Source organism: Haematobia irritans, chromosome 1, assembly GCF_050003625.1.
Source record: "Haematobia irritans isolate KBUSLIRL chromosome 1, ASM5000362v1, whole genome shotgun sequence".
NCBI lineage: Eukaryota > Metazoa > Arthropoda > Insecta > Diptera > Muscidae > Haematobia > Haematobia irritans.
This window is the reverse complement of record NC_134397.1, coordinates 220,335,750-220,354,588: the sequence shown is the minus strand read 5'-3', so window position 1 is coordinate 220,354,588 and position 18,839 is coordinate 220,335,750. Positions and strand designations below refer to the sequence as shown.

The following is an 18,839-nucleotide window of genomic DNA, read 5'->3' as shown; positions in this document are numbered from 1 at the left end:
CAGTTGAAATTTGGTACGTGGTGTTAATATATGGCCTCAAACTCCCATGCAAAAATTGGTCGATATCGGTCCATAATTATATATAGGCCCCATATAAACCAATCCCCAGATTTGACCTCCAGAGCCCCTTGGAAGAGCAAAATACTTCCCATTCGGTTGAAATTTGGTGCGTGATGTTAGTATATGGTATCCAACAACCATGCAGGAATAAGAAGTTTTAAGATACCACAACCCAAGTAATTCGATTGTGGATGACAGTCTTTCGTAGAAGTTTCTACGCAATCCATGGTGGTGGGTACATAAGATTCGGCCTGGCCGAACTTGCGGCCGTATATACTTGTTTATATCTTGGTTTTTCATATTTTTAATGGGTGATTTTTACTTTTTATACCCTTCACCACTACTGTGGTACATGGTATAATAAGTTTGTGCATTTGTATGTAACGCCAAGAAATAGTGGCCATAGACCCATCTTTTAGTATACCGATCGGCTTAGAATTAAATTCTGAGTCGATTTAGCGATGTCCGTTTGTCTGTCCGTCCGTCTGTCTGTATATGTAATTTTGTGCACAAAGTACAGCTCATAATTTAAGTCGATCGTCCTCAAATTTGGCATAGGGCCGTTTCTTGTGACAGACACAATCGCTATTGGTTGTGGAAAAATCGGTTCACATTTAGATATAGCTGTCATATATATATTTATCCCCGATTTGGTCATAGTTAGCGTGTTTATCAACCGATTTTCTTGAAATACCGTACATCCAAATATTTTATGAATCTCGAAAATCTTGCAAAATATCAGCCAAATTGGTTCAGATTTAGATATAGCTCCCATATATATCTTTCGTCCGATTTAGAGTCATATGACCACAGAGGCCAAAGTTTACTACCGATCTTCGTGAAATTTTGCACAGAGGGTAGAATTGCTATTCTACCAATGCTTAGTAAATTTGATTGAAATCGGTTAAAATTTAGATATAGCTCCCATATATATCTTTCGTCCGATTTGAACTTATATGGCCACAAAAGCCAGAGTTTTGCCGTGATTTGCTTCAAATTTAGCACAAGGAGTACGTTTAGTAGAATCGGTAATTGTGTCAAATTTGGTTGAAATCGGTTCAGATTTAGATATGGCTCCCATATATATCTTCCGTCCGATTTGCACTCATATGACCAGGGGGGGCCAAATTTATACTTTTTTTTTAATTTACATCTAAACCATTGAATTCGGATCACACCTAAAGAAGTGATGCAAATTCAGTGCAACGGCTGTTGAAATGGAGGACTTCCATCCTATGACAAGCCTATGTTAAATTATCGCTTCTGGATCAGTTTTGCACCACTTCCGGATCCAAAAAGAACATTTTCATTACTTTTTTGGCGGCGTTTTTTTGCTGGGTTGGCTTTAATACTTCTGAGAAAAATTTTCAAAATTAAATTAAATTGTCTTTTAATTTGTTGACTTTTTGCATCTTGGCTATAAAGCTAAAAAGCGTTTAAAACTAGGAGATATTTTTCAACACTTTATTTTAAAGACGTTTTTACTTGAAGCATAGCATAATTTTTGGAAACTTAAGTTGTGATTAACACGTTTTTATTCCCCTTCATCAAGAAAAAAGCCGAATTTATTAATAAATTAAAATTTGTTTCCTACACTGAAAAAAAAGCATGCCCGGTTCCAAAGATTTTGTCTATACTTTAACAATTTTGGTATAGATTACGAGCCAAAGAATACAAGTAAGAATACTTTTAAGAAACAATTCTCTTTTAAATTTGGGTTTTTGTGTACTTGACTCTACGAAGCAAATTTTAGTTTTTCGCTTTTTTTTCTTCATATGCTATCAAAGTCCGTTAAAAACAAGTTAACGACAACTTAATTTTCCAAATTCAGACACGCCTTCCAGTAGAAATTATGCTATGTTTCAAGTAAAAAACGTCTTTAAAATAAAGTGTTGAAAAACATGTCCTATTTTTGAATGATTTTTTGCTTTGTAGTCAAGATGCAAAAATGCTACAAATTTAAAGACAATTTAATTAATTTTAAAGAATTTTTCTGAATTATTAAAGTCAAGTTGACCTTCGCCCAAAAAATTTTTCTTTCATGTTATGATACCCATTGTTAAGTCAAATCACTTAATTGTAAGGACAACACGACTTCATTGAAAAGTTTATCGACTTTTGAACAAGGAAAAAAACATTATATTAGAGAAATGTGTCTTATATGCTAAGCAAAATTTGCATTCATATTTTAAAGACATGAAATCTTTGATCTCACGACAATATTTTTTCAGTGTAGAATCACGTTCGCTCAAACTCAAATTTAACAGAGAATTGTGTCCCAAAAGTATCCTTACTTCAATTTTCCGCTTCTTTGCCTCGGAATTAATTTCCGACTATATAAAGTATATATATTCTTGATCAGGGAGAAATTCTAAGACGATATAACCATGTCCGTCTGTCTGTCTGGCTGTCTGTCTGTTGTAGTCACGGTACAGTCTTCAATAATGAAGCAATCACGCTGAAATTTTGCACAAGCTCGTCTTTTGTCTGCTGGCAGGTCAAGTTCAAAGATGGGCTATATCGGTCCAGGTTTTGATATAGTCCCTATATAAACCGACCTCCCGATTTGGGGTCTTGGGCTTAAAGAAATCGTAGTTTTTATCCAATTTGCCTGAAATTTAAAATCTAGAGGTATTTTATGACCGTAATGAGGTCTGCCAAAAATTGTGGGTATCGGTCCGTGTTTTGGTATAGCCCCCATATAGACCGATCTACCGATTTTATTTCGTGGACTTCTAGAATCCGCAGGTTTTATTCAATTTACCAGAAATTGGGAATCTAGAGGTATTTTAGAACCATAAAGAGGTGTGCCAAAAATGGTGATCATCGGTCCATGTTTTGGTATGGTCCCCATATAAACCGACCTCCCGATTTTACTTCTTGGGCTTCTAGAATCCGAAGTTTTTATCCAATTTGCCTGAAATTGGAAATCTGGAGGTATTTATGGACCATAAAGAGGTGTGCCGAAAATGGTGAGTATCGGTCCATGTTTTGGTATATCCCCCATATAGACCAATCTCCCGATTTTTCTTCTTGGGATTATAAAAACCGTAGTTTTTATCCAATTGGCATCAAATTCGAAATATAGAATTATTTTAGAACCCTAAAAAGGTGTGCCGAAAACGGTGAGTATCGGTCCATGTTTTAGTATAGCCCCCATAAGAACGATTTCCCCAATTAACTCCTTGGGTTTCTAGTTTTTATCCGATTTGTCTGAAATTTCACTTCTTGAGGGTATAGAAGGCGCACCGCTCATGAAAATTGCTTGAAACTCAATGAAGAACTTCCAGATTTTTCTTCTCGGGTGAAAATCTACAGATTTAAGATTTCAAATCAAGACGTTATTTTATAATTTTCTTGCACACTTACATGAGATGTTAATGATTCCTCTAAAACTCAAACAGAAATGGTTCTTATAAATCCAGAATCTGATCTGGTCTTCGTAGTTAAAATCTTTAAATTTATCTTTGGGAAGTGTACTGGTTGAACTGTTCTGCTTGATTTGTCCTCAAACCCCTTGAAATTTCAAAGGAAACCCTAATATTTGATTCATGGTGGCGGGTATTTAAGATTCGGCCTGGCCGGACTTACGGCCGTATATACTTGTTTGTTAGTGTCAAAACACTTATCCTACACTGAAAAAAATATTTACGTGATATTGAAGATTATGCAACCTACATTTTAGGTTGCGCAATTTAGACACTATTAAGGGCAAATTTCTGAAATTTTAATTAAAAGAAAGTTCATAATCTTTGCTTCAAAACTTGTTTTCATTAAATTAAGGACACAAATTTTGGAAATTTGCGTCTCTTCGTTATAGTCGTATATAATTGAACTAAGGCACATTTTCCTTAAAGTAAAGACATTTTTGAGTTAAAGAAATCGTCCTTAAATTGATTGAAATATTGAATCATTAGATTTAATATAAAAATGCTTCAAATATAGGCTAAGACTTATTTTGAGGATTTAGCATCTTTGGTTTAAAGTTTTTTTTTGGAACTAAGAAAAATGATTTTTACTTTGAAGTATCCATTATTATTTGGAGTTTTAAACTGGTATTTGTTTGTACGTGAATTGCTTTATTAATAAATCGCGAAAAGGGAATGAAAATGGGATAAATAAGATCTGTATCCGAATTTTAATTTTATTGATCATAGATTTAAAGCCAGATAGTTCGCTAAAAAATGTCTTTATTTTAAAGAAGCCTCATCTTTGACGCGGAATCAATATCAAAATCCTTAAGGGAAGGTCAAAATCTTTAGATCCAAGTAAACTTTTTTTAGTGTATTTTTGAACGCTTTTGTGCTTTGTAGTAAAGATACAATAAGTCAACAATTTTAAGGACAAATTCATTAGTTTTGAAGAATTTTTCAGAATTATTTAAGACATGTTGACCTTAGTCAAACCAAATTTTCTTTCATCTTAAGTTAGGTTAGGTTTGGTGGCAGCCCGATGTATCAGGCTCACTTAGACTATTCAGTCCATTGGGATACCACATTGGTGAACTTCTCTCTTATCACTGAGTGCTGCCCGATTCCATGTTAAGCTCAATGACAAGGGACCTCCTTTTTATAGCCGAGTCCGAACGTCGTTCCAAATTGCACTGAAACCACTTAGAGAAGCTTTGAAACCCTCAGAAATGTCACCAGCATTACTGAGGTGGGATAATCCAACGCTGAAAAATTTTTGGTGTTTGGTCGAAGCAGAAATCGAACCCACGACCTTGTGTATGCAAGGCGGGCATGCTAACCATTGCACCACGGTGGCTCCCCTTCTTTCATCTTAAAATATCGATTTCTAAATCGGATCAAAAGGACAAAACAAATTCATTGAAGAGATTATTGACAATTGGACAAGAAACAAACTTTATATCAGAGGAATTGCTCTTGTAATCAAATTTCGCATTCGTATTTTAGGGACATGGACACTTAGGCCTCACGACAATATTTTTTCAGTGTAGTTGTGAGGTACCAGATTTGGAGAGTATTGGAGTTGGAAGCGAAAGGAATTTGTCCAAGTGCAATGCCCAGTAAAACAAGAGTCTCCAGAAGAGTAGTGATCCGAAAGTGATGCCAAATAGGCGAAGAAGCGTTGAATATAACATGGACTTTTTATAGGATAACCATCATTTAAACAGGCGTTGCATTGCATTTGCATCACTTCTTAAAGTATGATCCGAATACAGTGTTATGGATGTGGATTATACAATTTTATGATATATTACCAAATAAATAAGTTAAAAAAATTTTATGATTTTTAATACATTCTAACGCTTGTCTGGAATGTTTGACCTCAAGCCAGTATGAGAGAAAAATGTAGCAGAGGAAAATGAGATATGTCCGGGATTCAAACTATACAACAATGGACAGAATTCCGATTGCAAATTTTAAAGAGGTTCTGGTAGCACGGTGTGCTAAAAGCCAAAACTTTGATGTAGCAGAAAGTGAGATATTTAATAGTTGACTCTTGGAGGTAGTTAAAAGAGCATGCCTAAATGTTGTCTAATTTATAGTAAGGCTATTTATGTGACAGACCGAGGTCTTTGCAAATGTTTTTATATTTTATACGCTATGCATTTCTATTTCTAGAAGTTCATACTTAAGAGGACTACAGGTTGGCTAATGAAGTTGACATAGTAGTTCAGAATTTTTAATTAACCCGTGATTATTGTTAGATACATACCATAAAATCTAATTCCCCTAGAAAAGGTATGGTTGTTTCTAGTTTTACTGATAGAAAGCTACTTTCACTTTCCCGTCTTCCTTCAACTTTCATTATGTAAATATTGAACTGCTCAGCCATCTCGTTGAGAGATTTGCAACAGTCCATTTCCATCCGATATAATAAGCAATATATTTATGCCAACATGTTTTAGAATATTATATATCAAATAATTTTAATTAATAAATTTCAAATTCGAAAAATCAACTGTTTTTGAAAATTCGTCTCAAATGGACATTTGTTGAAGTGGACTAAAATCGAATAATCGACATTTTTATGGTATCAATTCATCGAAAAGTCGAAAGTACGATTATTGGTAAAAAAAGCTCACTTGGAATATTCAGACCATTGTGATGCTAATCTCTTGTCGATTAGTGCAGACAATTCTAAGTTCAGCTAAATGACAAGAGACCTCCTTTTTATAGCCGAGTCCGAACAGCGTTTCTTTGAAACACTCACCAGCATTTTTCAGAGAGAATTTTTCTATAGATGTAAAATTTTGACAAAATTTTACATAGAAATAAAATTTTGCAAAACATTTCTATAGAAATAAAATTTTGAAAAAATTTTCTATAGAAATAAAACTTAACAAAAAAATGCTATAGCAATCAAATTTAAAAAAAAATCTATAGGAATAAAATTTTGACAAAATTTTCTAAAGAAAAAAAAAATTTGAAAAAATTTCCAATAGAAATAATATTTTGACAAATTTTTCTATAGAAATTAATTCAAAATAATATTTTCTATAGAAATAAAAGTTTAATAAAACTGTATATAGTAACAATACTTTCTATAAAAAAAAAATTTTTGAGAAAACAAATTGTTTCTATAGAAATAAAACTTTGATCAAATGAAATTTACCAAATGAAAATTTAGCAAAAATTTCTAAGAAATAAAATTTTGACAATATTTTCTATAGAAATAGAATTTTGACAAAAATTTCTGTAGGACTACAAATTTGATCAAATTTTCTATAGAAATAACATTTTCACAAAATTTTCCATAGAAATAAAATTTTGAAAAAAAAATTCTATTTGAATAAAATTTTGACAAAATCTTCAATAGAAATAAAATTTTGACAAAATCTTTTGTAGAAATAAAATTTTGGCAAAGTTTACTATAGAAATAAAATTTTGAAAAAAATTTTCTATAGGAATAAAATTTTGACAAAATTTTCTATAGAAAAAAAAATTTCACAAAATTTTCTATAGAAATAAAATTTTGACAAAATGTTCTATAAAAATAAAATTTTGACAACATTTTCTATAGAAATAATTTTGAAAAAATTTTCTATAGAAATAAAATTTTGACAAAATATTTTATAGATATAAAATTTAAAAAAAAAAATTCTGTGGGAACACAATTTTGACAAAATGTCTATTTCTATAAAATTTTGACGAAATTTTCTATAGAAATAAAATGTTGACAAAATTTTCAATAGAAATAAAATTTGAAAAAAAATTTCTATAGGAATAAAATTTTGAAAAAATTTTCTATAGGAATAAAATTTTGAAAAAAAATTCTATAGAATTAAAAAAATAAAATTTTGAAAGAACTTTTTATAGGAATAAAATTTTTACAAAATTTTCTACAGAAATACTATTTTGACAAAAATTTTTATAGAAATAAAATTTTGACAAAAATTACTGTAAAATAAAAATTTGATCAACTTTTTATAGAAGTAAAATTTTGACAAAAATTTCTATAAAAATAAAGTTTTGACAAAATTTGTTATAGAAATAAAATATTAACAAAATTTTCGATAGAAATAAAAATTTAAAAAAAAAATTCTATAGAAATAAAATTGCGACAAAGTTTTCTATAAAATAAAATGTTGACAAAATTTTCTATAGAAATAAAATTTTGAAAAAATTTTCTATTTTGACAAAATTTTCTATAAAAATAAAATTGCGACAAAGTTTTCTATAGAAATAAAATGTTGAAAAAAATTTCTATAGGAATAAAATTTTGACAAAATTTTCTACAGAAATAAAATGTTGAAAAAAATTCTATACGAATAAAATTTTGACGAAATTTTCTATAGAAATAAAATTTTGACAAAATTTTTTATAGAAATAAATTTTTGAAAAAATTTTCTATAGGAATAAAATTTTGACAAAATTTTCTATAAAAATAAAATTGCGACAAAGTTTTGTATAGAAATAAAATTTTGAAAAAATTTTCTATAGAAATAAAATTTTGAAAAAATTTTTCTATAGAAATACAATTTTAACAAAATTTTCTACAGAAAAAAAATTTTGAGAAAATTTTCTATAGGAATAAAATTTTTAAAAAAGTCTACTTCTATAACATTTTGACAAAATTTTCTATAGAAATGAAATTTTGACAAAATTTTCTATAAAAATAAAATTTGACAAAATTTTTTATAGAAATAAAATTTTGACAAAATTTTTTATAGAAATAAAATTTTCTATAGAAATGAAATTTTGACAAAATTTTCTATAAAAATAAAATTTGACAAAATTTTTTATAGAAATAAAATTTTGACAAAATTTTTTATAGAAATAAAATTTTGACAAATTTTTTTTTTTATATATAAATTTTGAAAAAGTTTTCTATAAGAATAAAATTTTGACAAAAATTTTCTATATAAATAAAATTTTGACAAAATTTTTTATAGAACTATATAAAATTTTGAAAAAAAATTCTATAGGAATACAATTTTGACAAAATTTTCTATAGAAATAAAATTTTGACAAAATTTTTTATAGAAATAAAATTTTGACAAAAAATTTTATAGAACTATAGAAATAAAATTTTGAAGAAATTTTCTATAGGAATAAAATTTTGACAAAATTTTCTATAGAAATAAAATTTTAACAAAATTTTTTATAGAAATAAAATTTTGACAAAAATTACTGTAGAAATAAAAATTTGATCAACTTTTGTATAGAAGTAAAATTTTGACAAAAATTTTTATAAAAATAAAGTTTTGACAAAATTTGTTATAGAAATAAAATATTAACAAAATTTTGTATAGAAATGAAAATTTGAAAAAATTTTCTATAGAAATAAAATTTTGACAAAATATTCTATAGAAATAAAATTTTGACAAAATATTCTATAGAAATAAAAATTTGAAAAAATTTTCTATAGAAATAAAATTTTACAAAAATATTCTATAGAAATAAAAATGTGACACAATTTTCTATAGAAAAAAAAATTTTGGACAAAAAATGTTCTATAAAAATAAAATAATAAAATATTCTATAGAAATAAAATTTTGACAAAATGTTTTATAGAACTATAGAAATAAAATTTTGAAAAAATTTTCTATGGCAATAAAATTTTGAAAAAATTTTCTATGGGAATAAAATTTTGACAAAATGTTCTATAGAAATAAAATTTTGACAAAAATTTTTATAGATATAAAATTATGCCAAAAATTGCTGTAGAAATAAAAATTTTGATCAACTTTTGTATAGAAATAAAATGTTGACAAAAATTTCTATAAAAATAAAGTTGTGACAAAATTTGTTATAGAAATAAAATATTAAAAAAAATTTCTATAGACATGAAAATTTGAAGAAAATTTCTATAGAAATAACATTTTGACAAAATATTCTATAGAAATAAAAATGAGACACAATTTTCTATAGAAAACAAAAATTGGAAAAAATATTCTATAGAAATAAAAATGAGACAAAATTTTCTCTAGAAATAAAATTTTGAAAAAAAAAATCTATAGAAATAAAATTTTCACAAAATTATCTATAGAAAAAAAATTATATAAAAATATAATTTCGTTTGCCTACAATTTCGTTCAGGGGGAAAGTATGTTTCTTTGTTGAAAGACACACCTTTCTGCAAATGACTTATTCCTCTGCCCAGTGTCAAGAAAATTGTATTAATTTTTGCTTTCAAGACGACCAGGAAATAACCAATGAAGATGGCTTTACACACAAAAAAAAAATCCTCTGGAACGAAATTTTAAACAAGTGAATTTCTGTTTTGGTACAAAGTATTTTCTTTAAAATCAAGTAAATCGTATTTTATGACAAGCGTTGCAACGATTATCTTTTTTACTTGTTTTCAAAGAAAGTTTTTGTGCCAAAAAAAAAACAAAAATTGTTCGTTTAAAATTTCGTTCCTCAGAAAATAAAACTCTTTATGTGGGCTCTATAAATTGGCTACATTAACTAGAGCTCGAACGAAGCGGGTTTTTTTGGCCGAAGCCGATGTTCGGCAAAAAAGCAATAATTGGCCGAAGCTGATTATTTTCCTCAAATTTATAATTGAAGAAATTTGTTGAGTTTTAGTTCAATATTATAAGCTTTTTTCTACAAATGCATAAATACAACAATAAAAGGTGATTCAGTCCAGTAGTTTGATATTATAATGACAAAAAAGGATTTTTATAATTTTTTTTACGTTTTATTTGTACCGGGTGTTTTGACTGAGACAAATTCAACACTTGGACAATTCAATATCAAATAAATTATTCAAAAAGCTTCGTCTTCGGTTAATCGGCCTCTTGGCGCCGAAGGCCGATAATCGATTTTTGACTGAATGCCGAAGCCGATGCTTCGGTCGAGCTCTAACATTAACCAACTGTACTAAGAAATATTTGTTAAAAATGTTAAATGAAATCCCTTAGTAATGAAAAAAGTAGGACTGACGGATATCGTTAGATCAAATCATTATCTATATCTCGGTATATATTGTAGCATCACTTAACATGGAATGACTCATATACACATGTGTATTTTAAAATAATGAACTCTTTTTCTCCTCCAAGGAATAAAAAAAATCCTTTCAGTCTCTTCTGGTCACTATGATAGGTGTACAAAAAAATCTTATGAACTAGATCTACTTTCAAAAAATATATATCATAAATTTTCATCTTCTCCTGCTCTCTCTTTCATTTACCGTTTCTGCCGCATACACATGAAACATAGGGCTGTCAGCACTGATCCAACACCACAAAATGACACTAAAACTATGGCCACAATTTCCAAACTTCCCCAAAAGTTTGCACTATGCGTTGATTTGTGTGGTACTTGACCCAATTCGGCCAATTCAATTATCCGAGGCATTGTTTTGGTAATGTCCCAATAACCATTTTGGGCATTTTGTTGCAGCTGTTGTTGTTGATGCAATTGCAGTGTATCCAATTGTATGGTAGCCAATGATCTGTGGAAGGAATAATGAAGGAAATTATTTTGTAAGATATGATGTCGTTTTTGGGGAGGGGGTTAAGATATAAACTCACTCTTGTAATTGTTCCATTTCGACGACAGCATTTGTTCGGTGATCTACGGCATATATGTATGCATCGGTACTGAAATGAAAATGACAAGGAAAATTACTACGATTTTGTCCAAGTGTATGGTTTTAGTGATTGCTTTAAATAACCGCCCAAATAAAAGTAATGTCCCATTGGAATGGTATGCAATAGCAAAGACGGCATTGGGAATCAAGCCAATTGAAATCAATAAATAAAAAATACTTACGCTGGTTCCTTTCCTCCAACATGGGGTTCCAAAAGACGGACACGCACCTCCATACCAATGGCATCACTCAAAGCCAACATTAAGGCATCGATTTTCTTCTCAACATCTATGGGTTTACCAGCCACCACAACACGCACCTGTTTCTTCTCATCGATGACATAAACAAAGACATTAACGATATTACTACGTCCATCATCGGCTCCAGCTCGATCCATGGCCTTGACATCGAAACCATATACACGATCTGTAGTGGATTCAATGTTGCTGATGAGACGAATCTTACCACTGACCTCATCAATGGCAAATAAACGTGAATGGTCATTCAATAGGCGATAACGTATCTCGGCATTTAGACCGAAATCGGGATCCGTTGCCTCCACACGGGTAATGGGATAACCAAAATTTGCTGATCTTGGAACAACAGCTATAATAGGTTGACCAGCAGTTTTGAAAATCGGAGCATTATCATTTTCATCGAGAATTTTTATAACAATGCGACATTCATTATTTTCCAACCCCTCTAGGCGTTCATCGACAACAGGATAGGCTAACCGGGCATAGGTACGAGCTTCCCGATTGGGCTTATCACCTCTTAGACGAATTTGATAACGTTCTTCATGTTCACGATCAAACGACTTCAAAGCGTAAAGGGTAGCTAGTTTGGGATCAAATTCAAAAGGAGGATAAGCATCTTCTAAAGGATCTTGACCCTCCTCCACCCAGAGAGACCATTTGAGAGTTTCTGGATTAAAATTCTTGGTGAAATTCAGCTTCAGAAGTTCGCTGGGAGATTCATTATTTTCGGGGATTTGTATTTCATAGTATTGATGTTGGAATATGGAAGTGTTGCTCGATGCCAATGGGTCTTCAGGTTTGGGCGTAGTGGTGGTTTCCACAATAACTTGTCCTTGCAGATTTATCAGAACAATAGCTGTGGACGATAAAGAAGGACTTCCCAAATCTGAAGCTATAACAGTAACATTGAGGTGACCGTAATCATTGTAGCCTCGAAAATTCGAAATGGTTGTTATGACACCTTCTCTGGAGTCTATGTTGAAGAGTAGTTGATTGTCATGATGCTGTAGCGAATATAAGACCAAACCATTACCATTCCCCAGATAATCTTTATCCAAGGCATTGACCTGTTTAACAAAGGATCCAATTTTTGTATTACGATCCAAGAAGGCCTTATAGAGAGGCAGCTTCAGTGTTCTATCGGGAATGTCGGCTATATAGAGGTCGGCCTTCACCAAATCATCGTAGCCTATAAATTCTGGTTTATTATCATTGATATCCAGAACATTAACCTCCACTTCTACCGAAGAGGAAAGACGATATAATGGATCAGCATTATCATAGGCTATGACATGAAAGGTATACATATCTCGCAGTTCTCTATCCAGAGATCCAGTGATTTTTATTACACCCGAAAGAGGCTTAATTTTAAATGGTAACTCCGAGTCACTGAGAGCATAGGAAACATTTGAGTTCTCACCAAAATCCAAATCCACTGCCAGAACTTGACCCAATACCGAATCTTTATAATCTCCTTCTGCTGTATCAAAACTATACCAACTCTTTTTAAAGACAGGAGCATGATTATTCACATCGATCACAGTGAATCTTAGGCACGTGGAATCCTTAAGGTTGTCAATATCTGTGGCGGTGATATTCAGCTGTACCTCAATATTGGCACTTAGGGGATAGTTGACCATAACATCTCCCGTTATTTTATCTATAGCAAAATATTTATATTGATTCACTTTACTGGGTAGCTGAGTTCCAGCTGCATATAATCTTTCCACATTTTCCGAAACTATGTCATATTGTATCTGAGCATTGCGGCCATAATCCTCATCGGAAGCTGTGATTTGTAGAATTTTCTTTGTTATGGGCGTGTCTTCATAGACAGCAAAGAGTGGACATTTGCTTAAACCTCCCATAGCTCGGGCTATGCGTGGTCTACCTCTACTTCTGGCCCTTGAACGAGGTCTTCCTGCTGAGGATGCGGTTTCATTGAAATTGCCTTCTATGGGATTTAATCGCGGCGAGCCTGGTATAAAATATGGCGGTACCACTACATTACTTGTCAATGCAGCCATATTGGGCATTATATTCATAGAAGATTCCACAAAATAAATTTCCATATCTGTGGTATATTCCCTGATCTCAACTCTTGAGTCCTTGAAGACAGAAATCCGTTCAAATATCGGGGCGTTATCATTGACATCAGCTATCAGAATATTCAGGTTGGCATACGAACTCAAACCTCCCGAATCTATGGCAACTATTTTCAAATTATAAATTTGATCTTTCTCACGATCCAATGGTCTCGATCCCGAATAGGATACCTTAAAGAAGGGCTGGTTGTGCATACGTAAGTTGAACGGCTTCAAATCAGCTTGCATTTCTAAAAATTTCAAATCATCATTCCATTGATCCGAGAGATTGAAAACATTAAATAATTCCGGTTTTCGTGGTAGACTATTAAGCACTGAGGCATTTTCTTGTTCCACCCACGTAATATCAAATAAATCACTATAGTCTCCCTGCAAGACTACCTTGAATTCGGCATTTTTACCCAAATCTTTATCGGTTATCACTATGGGTTTATGCAGGGCCACCTCAAGACCTTTGGCACTATTCTCCTTGATAAGGCCCATGTAATTCAGATCATTAAAATCCGGAGCATTATCATTCACATCATCAACTTTAATTTCCACCTGATAGATACCGGCACCACTTACTAATCCCGTCGTATATTCCACAATTACTGTTAGATCGTAGGTATCTTTGAGTTCTCGATCCAAGCCGGTCAATGTTAGTAGTGTGCCATCTTCGGTTATGGTGATTTTATTGATCACCTCCTGCTGATTGGCTATAATATAACGTAATTTTATATTATTCTCTTGGGCCAGACGTCGCGGCAGACGTTTTCTAGTTTGCCGACGTGTAGTTTTACTACGAAATCGCGAATTTAATGTGACATTTCCCTCTGGGGCTGCTGTTAAACTACGAAAAGATTCCAAATCATTGTTTACAATATTTATGCCATTCTTATACAACAGTTGACCAATAATGCCTCCAACTATATTCTCTTCGATATGAAATTTAATGATGTTCATGTTGATTTCTCTGAAAAAGGGAAAATCGGAATGGATTTTAAAATTTTCATTAAAGTAGTGTAGTAAGATAGGTAGGCTTAAAAATTTTATTTCTACAGAAAATTTTGTCAAAATTTTATTTCCATAAAAATTTTATCAAAATTTTATTTCCATAAAAAATTTGTTAAAACTTTATTTCCATAAAAAAATTTTGTTAAAACTTGTCCAGAGCAAGTTTTGTCAAAAATTTATTTCCATAGAAAATATTGTCTAAGTTTTATTTCTTTAGAAAATTTTGTCAAAGAGTTATTTCTATAGAAAATTTTATTTCCAGAGCAAGTTTTGTCAATAATTTATTTCCATAGAAAATTTTGTCAAAATTTTATTTCATTCGAAAATTTTGTCAAAATTTTATTTCCATAGAAAATATTGTCTTAATTTTATTTCTATAAACATTTTGTTAAAATTTTATTTCTATAGAAAATTTTATCAAAATTGTATTTCTATAGAAAATGTTGTCACAATTTTATTCCTATAAAAAATTTTGTCAAAATTTTATTTCTTAGATTTTGTCAAAATTTTATTTCTATAAACAATTTTGTCAAAATTTTATTTCTATAAAAAATGTTGTCCAAATTTTATTTCAAAGAAAATTTTGTCAAACCTTTATATCCAACGAATTTTTATAGAAAATTTTTCCAAAATTTTATTTCTATAGAAATTTTTGTCAAATTTTTATTTGTATAGAAAATTTTGTCAACATTTTATTTGTATCGAAAATTTTGCCAAATTTTATTTCCAAAGAATTTTTATAGAATATTTTGCCAAAATTTTATATCTATAGAAGTTTTGCCAAAATTGTTTTTCTAAAGAAAATTTTGCCAAAATTTTATTTCTATAGAAAATTTTGCCAAAATTCTATTTCTATAGAAAATTTTGTAAGAAATGTTTTTACTATAGAAAATTTTGTCAAAGTGTTATTTCTATAGAAAATTTTGCCAAATTTTATTTCTATGAAAATTGTTGCCACAATTTTATATCGAAAGAGCTTTTTTTCAAAATTTTATTGCTATTTTTGTCAAAAATTTTATTTCTACAGAAAATTTTTTCAAAATGGAAAATATTGTCAAAATGTTATTTCTATAGAATTTTTGCCAAAATTTTATTTGTTGTTTTGACCTCAGCTTTAAAACCATATTTGGGCAAAGCCCTATAGACTGCAAGATGGTTGGATGGTAGCACGTGTTGGAATTACCACATTCTTCATCAGCATCCTCTACTTGCAGCAAAACTATCAACCAATTATCAGAATAAATTCAGGCAGTTCACTAAACCCAAAATAATTTTGACAAACATTCTGTTTCTCTGTTGGTTAAGCTACTCTTGTAGTCTAGTCAACACAAAAGTTTTAAAGCTGAGATTAAAACAACAACATGATTGAAGTACAAACCAACAATAAAAAACACGAAAAATTTATTTATATAGAAAATATTGTCTTAATTTTATTTCCATAGGCAATTTTGTAAAAATTTTATTTCCATAGAAAATTTTGTCGAAATTTTATTTCTATAGAAAATTTTGTCAAAATTTTATTTCATTCGAAAATTTTGTCAAAATTTTATTTCCATAGAAAATATTGTCTTTATTTTATTTCTATAAAAAATTTTGTTAAAATTTTATTTCTATAGAAAATGTTGTCACAATTTTTCTTTAGAAAATTTTGTCAAAATTTTATTTCTTAGATTTTGTCAAAATTTTATTTCTATAGAAAATTTTGTCAAAATTTTATTTCCAAAGAATTTTTATAGAATATTTTGCCAAAAATTTTATTTCTATAGAAAATTTTGTAAGAAATGTTTTTACTATAGAAAATTTTGTCAAAGAGTTATTTCTATAGAAAATTTTGCCAAATTTTATTTATATAAAAAATTTTGCCACAATTTTATATCGAAAGAAAATTTTTTTCAAAATTTTATTGTTATTTTTGTCAAAATTTTATTTCTATAAAAAATATTGTCAAAATGTTATTTCTAAAGAATTGTTAACAAATGTTTATTTGTTGTTTTGACCTCAGCTTTAAAACCATTGTGTTGACTAAACTACAAGAGTAGCTTAACCAACAGAGAAAAAGAATGTTGGTCAAATTTATTTGGGCAAAGCCTATAGACTGCAAGATGGTTGGATGGAAGCACGTTTTGGAATTACTACATTCTTCCTCAGCATCCTCTACTTGCATCAAAACTATCAACCAATTATCAGAAATTTTATTTCTATAAAATATATTGTCCAAATTTTATTTTAAAGAAAATTTTGTCAAACTTTTATGTCCAACGAATTTTTATAGAAAATTTTGTCAAAATTTTATTTGTATAGAAAATTTTGTCAAAATTTTATTTGTAGAGAAAATTTTGTCAAAATTTTATTTCCAAAGAATTTTTATAGAATATTTTGCCAAAATTTTATTTCTATAGAAAATTTTGCCATAATTTTATTTCTATAGAAAATTTTGCCAAAATTTTATTTCTATAGAAAATTTTGTAAGAAATGTTTTTACTTTAGAAAATTTTGTCAAAGTTTTATTGCTATATAAATTTTGTCGATATTTTATTTCTATAGAAAATTTTGTCAAAATTTTATTTTATAGAATATTTTGTGAAAATTTTATTTTTATAGAAAATTTTATTTTTTAATAAAATTTTTTAAAAATTTCATGTCCAAAGAAAGTTTAAAATGTTACCAGCAACCTAAAAAATGCTATCATTTCAGCGGGCAGAAAAGAATTCAAAGAAGGAAACAGAGCAATCTCAGCACTCTCATTTGTTGGCAGTGCTGATAATGCACGTAATTTGCCTCTATGTGTGGTGCTATTTTCACAACAGAATTCGAAGCCTTTTCGCACTTTTGCCTGTTTTTTTTTTAGAAAAGAACCTAAAAAGTACATTTTACGAGCAAAATGCAAAAAAAGTGCGCATATTTTACAAAAAAAGAAAACGCCATAACTCTCCATATTCAGTGCTTCTTAGGAACGTCGCGGATGATGTTTCGTGAACGTTTCAGTTTAATTTTGTTATCAGGCTCACTTAGACTATTCAGTCCATTGTCATACCACAGTGAAGAGTAGCTTAACCAACAGAGGAAAAGAATGTTGGTCAAATTTATGTTATTTGGGCAAAGCCCACATTCTTCATCAGCATCCTCTACTTGCAGCAAAAATATCAATCAATTATCAGAAATTTTATTTCTATAAAAAATATTGTCCAAATTTTATTTCAAAGAAAATTTTGTCAAACCTTTATGTCCAACGAATTTTTATAGAAAATTTTTCCAAAATTTCATTTCTATAGAAAATTTTGTCAAAATTTTATTTCCAAAGAATTTTTATAGAATATTTTTCCAAAATTTTATTTCTATAGAAAATTTTGCCAAAATTTTATTTCTATAGAAAAATTTGCCAAAATTTTATTTCTATAGAAAATTTTGTAAGAAATGTTTTTACTATAGAACATTTTGTCAAAGTTTTATTGCTATAGAAATTTTGTCGATATTTTATTTCTATAGAAAATTTTGTCAAAATTTTATTTTTATAGAAAATTTTATTTTTAAATAAATTTTTTTTAAAAATTTTATGTCCAAAGAAAGTTTAAAATGTTACCAGCAACCTAAAAAAATGCTATCATTTCAGCGGGCAGAAAAGAATTCAAAGAAGGAAACAGAGCAATCTCAGCACTCTCATTTGTTGGCAGTGCTGAAAATGCACGTAATTTACCTCTATGTGTGGTGCTATTTTCACAACAGAATTCGAAGCCTTTTCGCACTTTTGCCTGTTTTTTTTTAGAAAAGAACCTAAAAAGTACATTTTACGGGCAAAATGCAAAAAAAGTGCGTATATTTTACAAGAAAAGAAAACGCCATAACTCTCCATATTCAGTGCTTCTTAGGAAGGTCGCGGATGAAACCGTGAACATTCCGTTTTGATTTTTCGTGAACGTTTCAGTTTAATTTTGTTACCGTCCGTTCACGATTTTGGAAAATATTTTTTTCTATTAGTGTTGCGGTTAGGGATTGGGTTCACTTTGTTCATTGTGATACTAGAAATGATGAACTTCTCTCTTCTCAATGAGTGCTGCCCGAACACTCAGAAATGTCACTAGCATTACTAAGAGAGGATAATCCGCCGCTGAGAAACTTTTCGATGTTTAGTCAAAACTGGGATGACATATGATTTTTGACCTCATCATAGACAAAAGAAATTATGAAAAGAATTGTTTTTCTACTTACTCTATAACTGGTCGCAATGGTACTTGATTTTCCGGTTTCGATATAACATGAATAGTCACATTGGTTATAAGAACACCTTCATCAGTTAAATCAGGAGCTGGTACTGTAGTCAAAGGCTGGGAACTGCGAGCCATTATCAAAGGTTGAGTTGCATTGGCAAAAAGCTAAAATGAAACCAAAAATTTAGACTTCATTCCATTGA

At 29.8% G+C, this 18,839-nt stretch overlaps 1 protein-coding gene across 2 annotated transcripts in view; it reads right to left on the bottom strand.

Annotated features, from left to right (window-relative positions):
* Cad89D (cadherin 89D) overlaps positions 1-18,839 on the bottom strand; it is a 78,788-nt gene that overhangs the window by 25,816 nt on the left and 34,133 nt on the right. For both annotated transcript variants that reach the window (XM_075292839.1, XM_075292838.1), the window contains exons 6-9: positions 18,638-18,801; positions 11,256-14,390; positions 11,015-11,083; positions 10,672-10,935 (exon numbers count right to left, since the gene is read on the bottom strand). In XM_075292839.1, the coding sequence (XP_075148954.1) occupies positions 10,672-10,935; positions 11,015-11,083; positions 11,256-14,390; positions 18,638-18,801 (3,632 nt within the window). The remainder of the gene's footprint in view (positions 1-10,671; positions 10,936-11,014; positions 11,084-11,255; positions 14,391-18,637; positions 18,802-18,839) is intronic.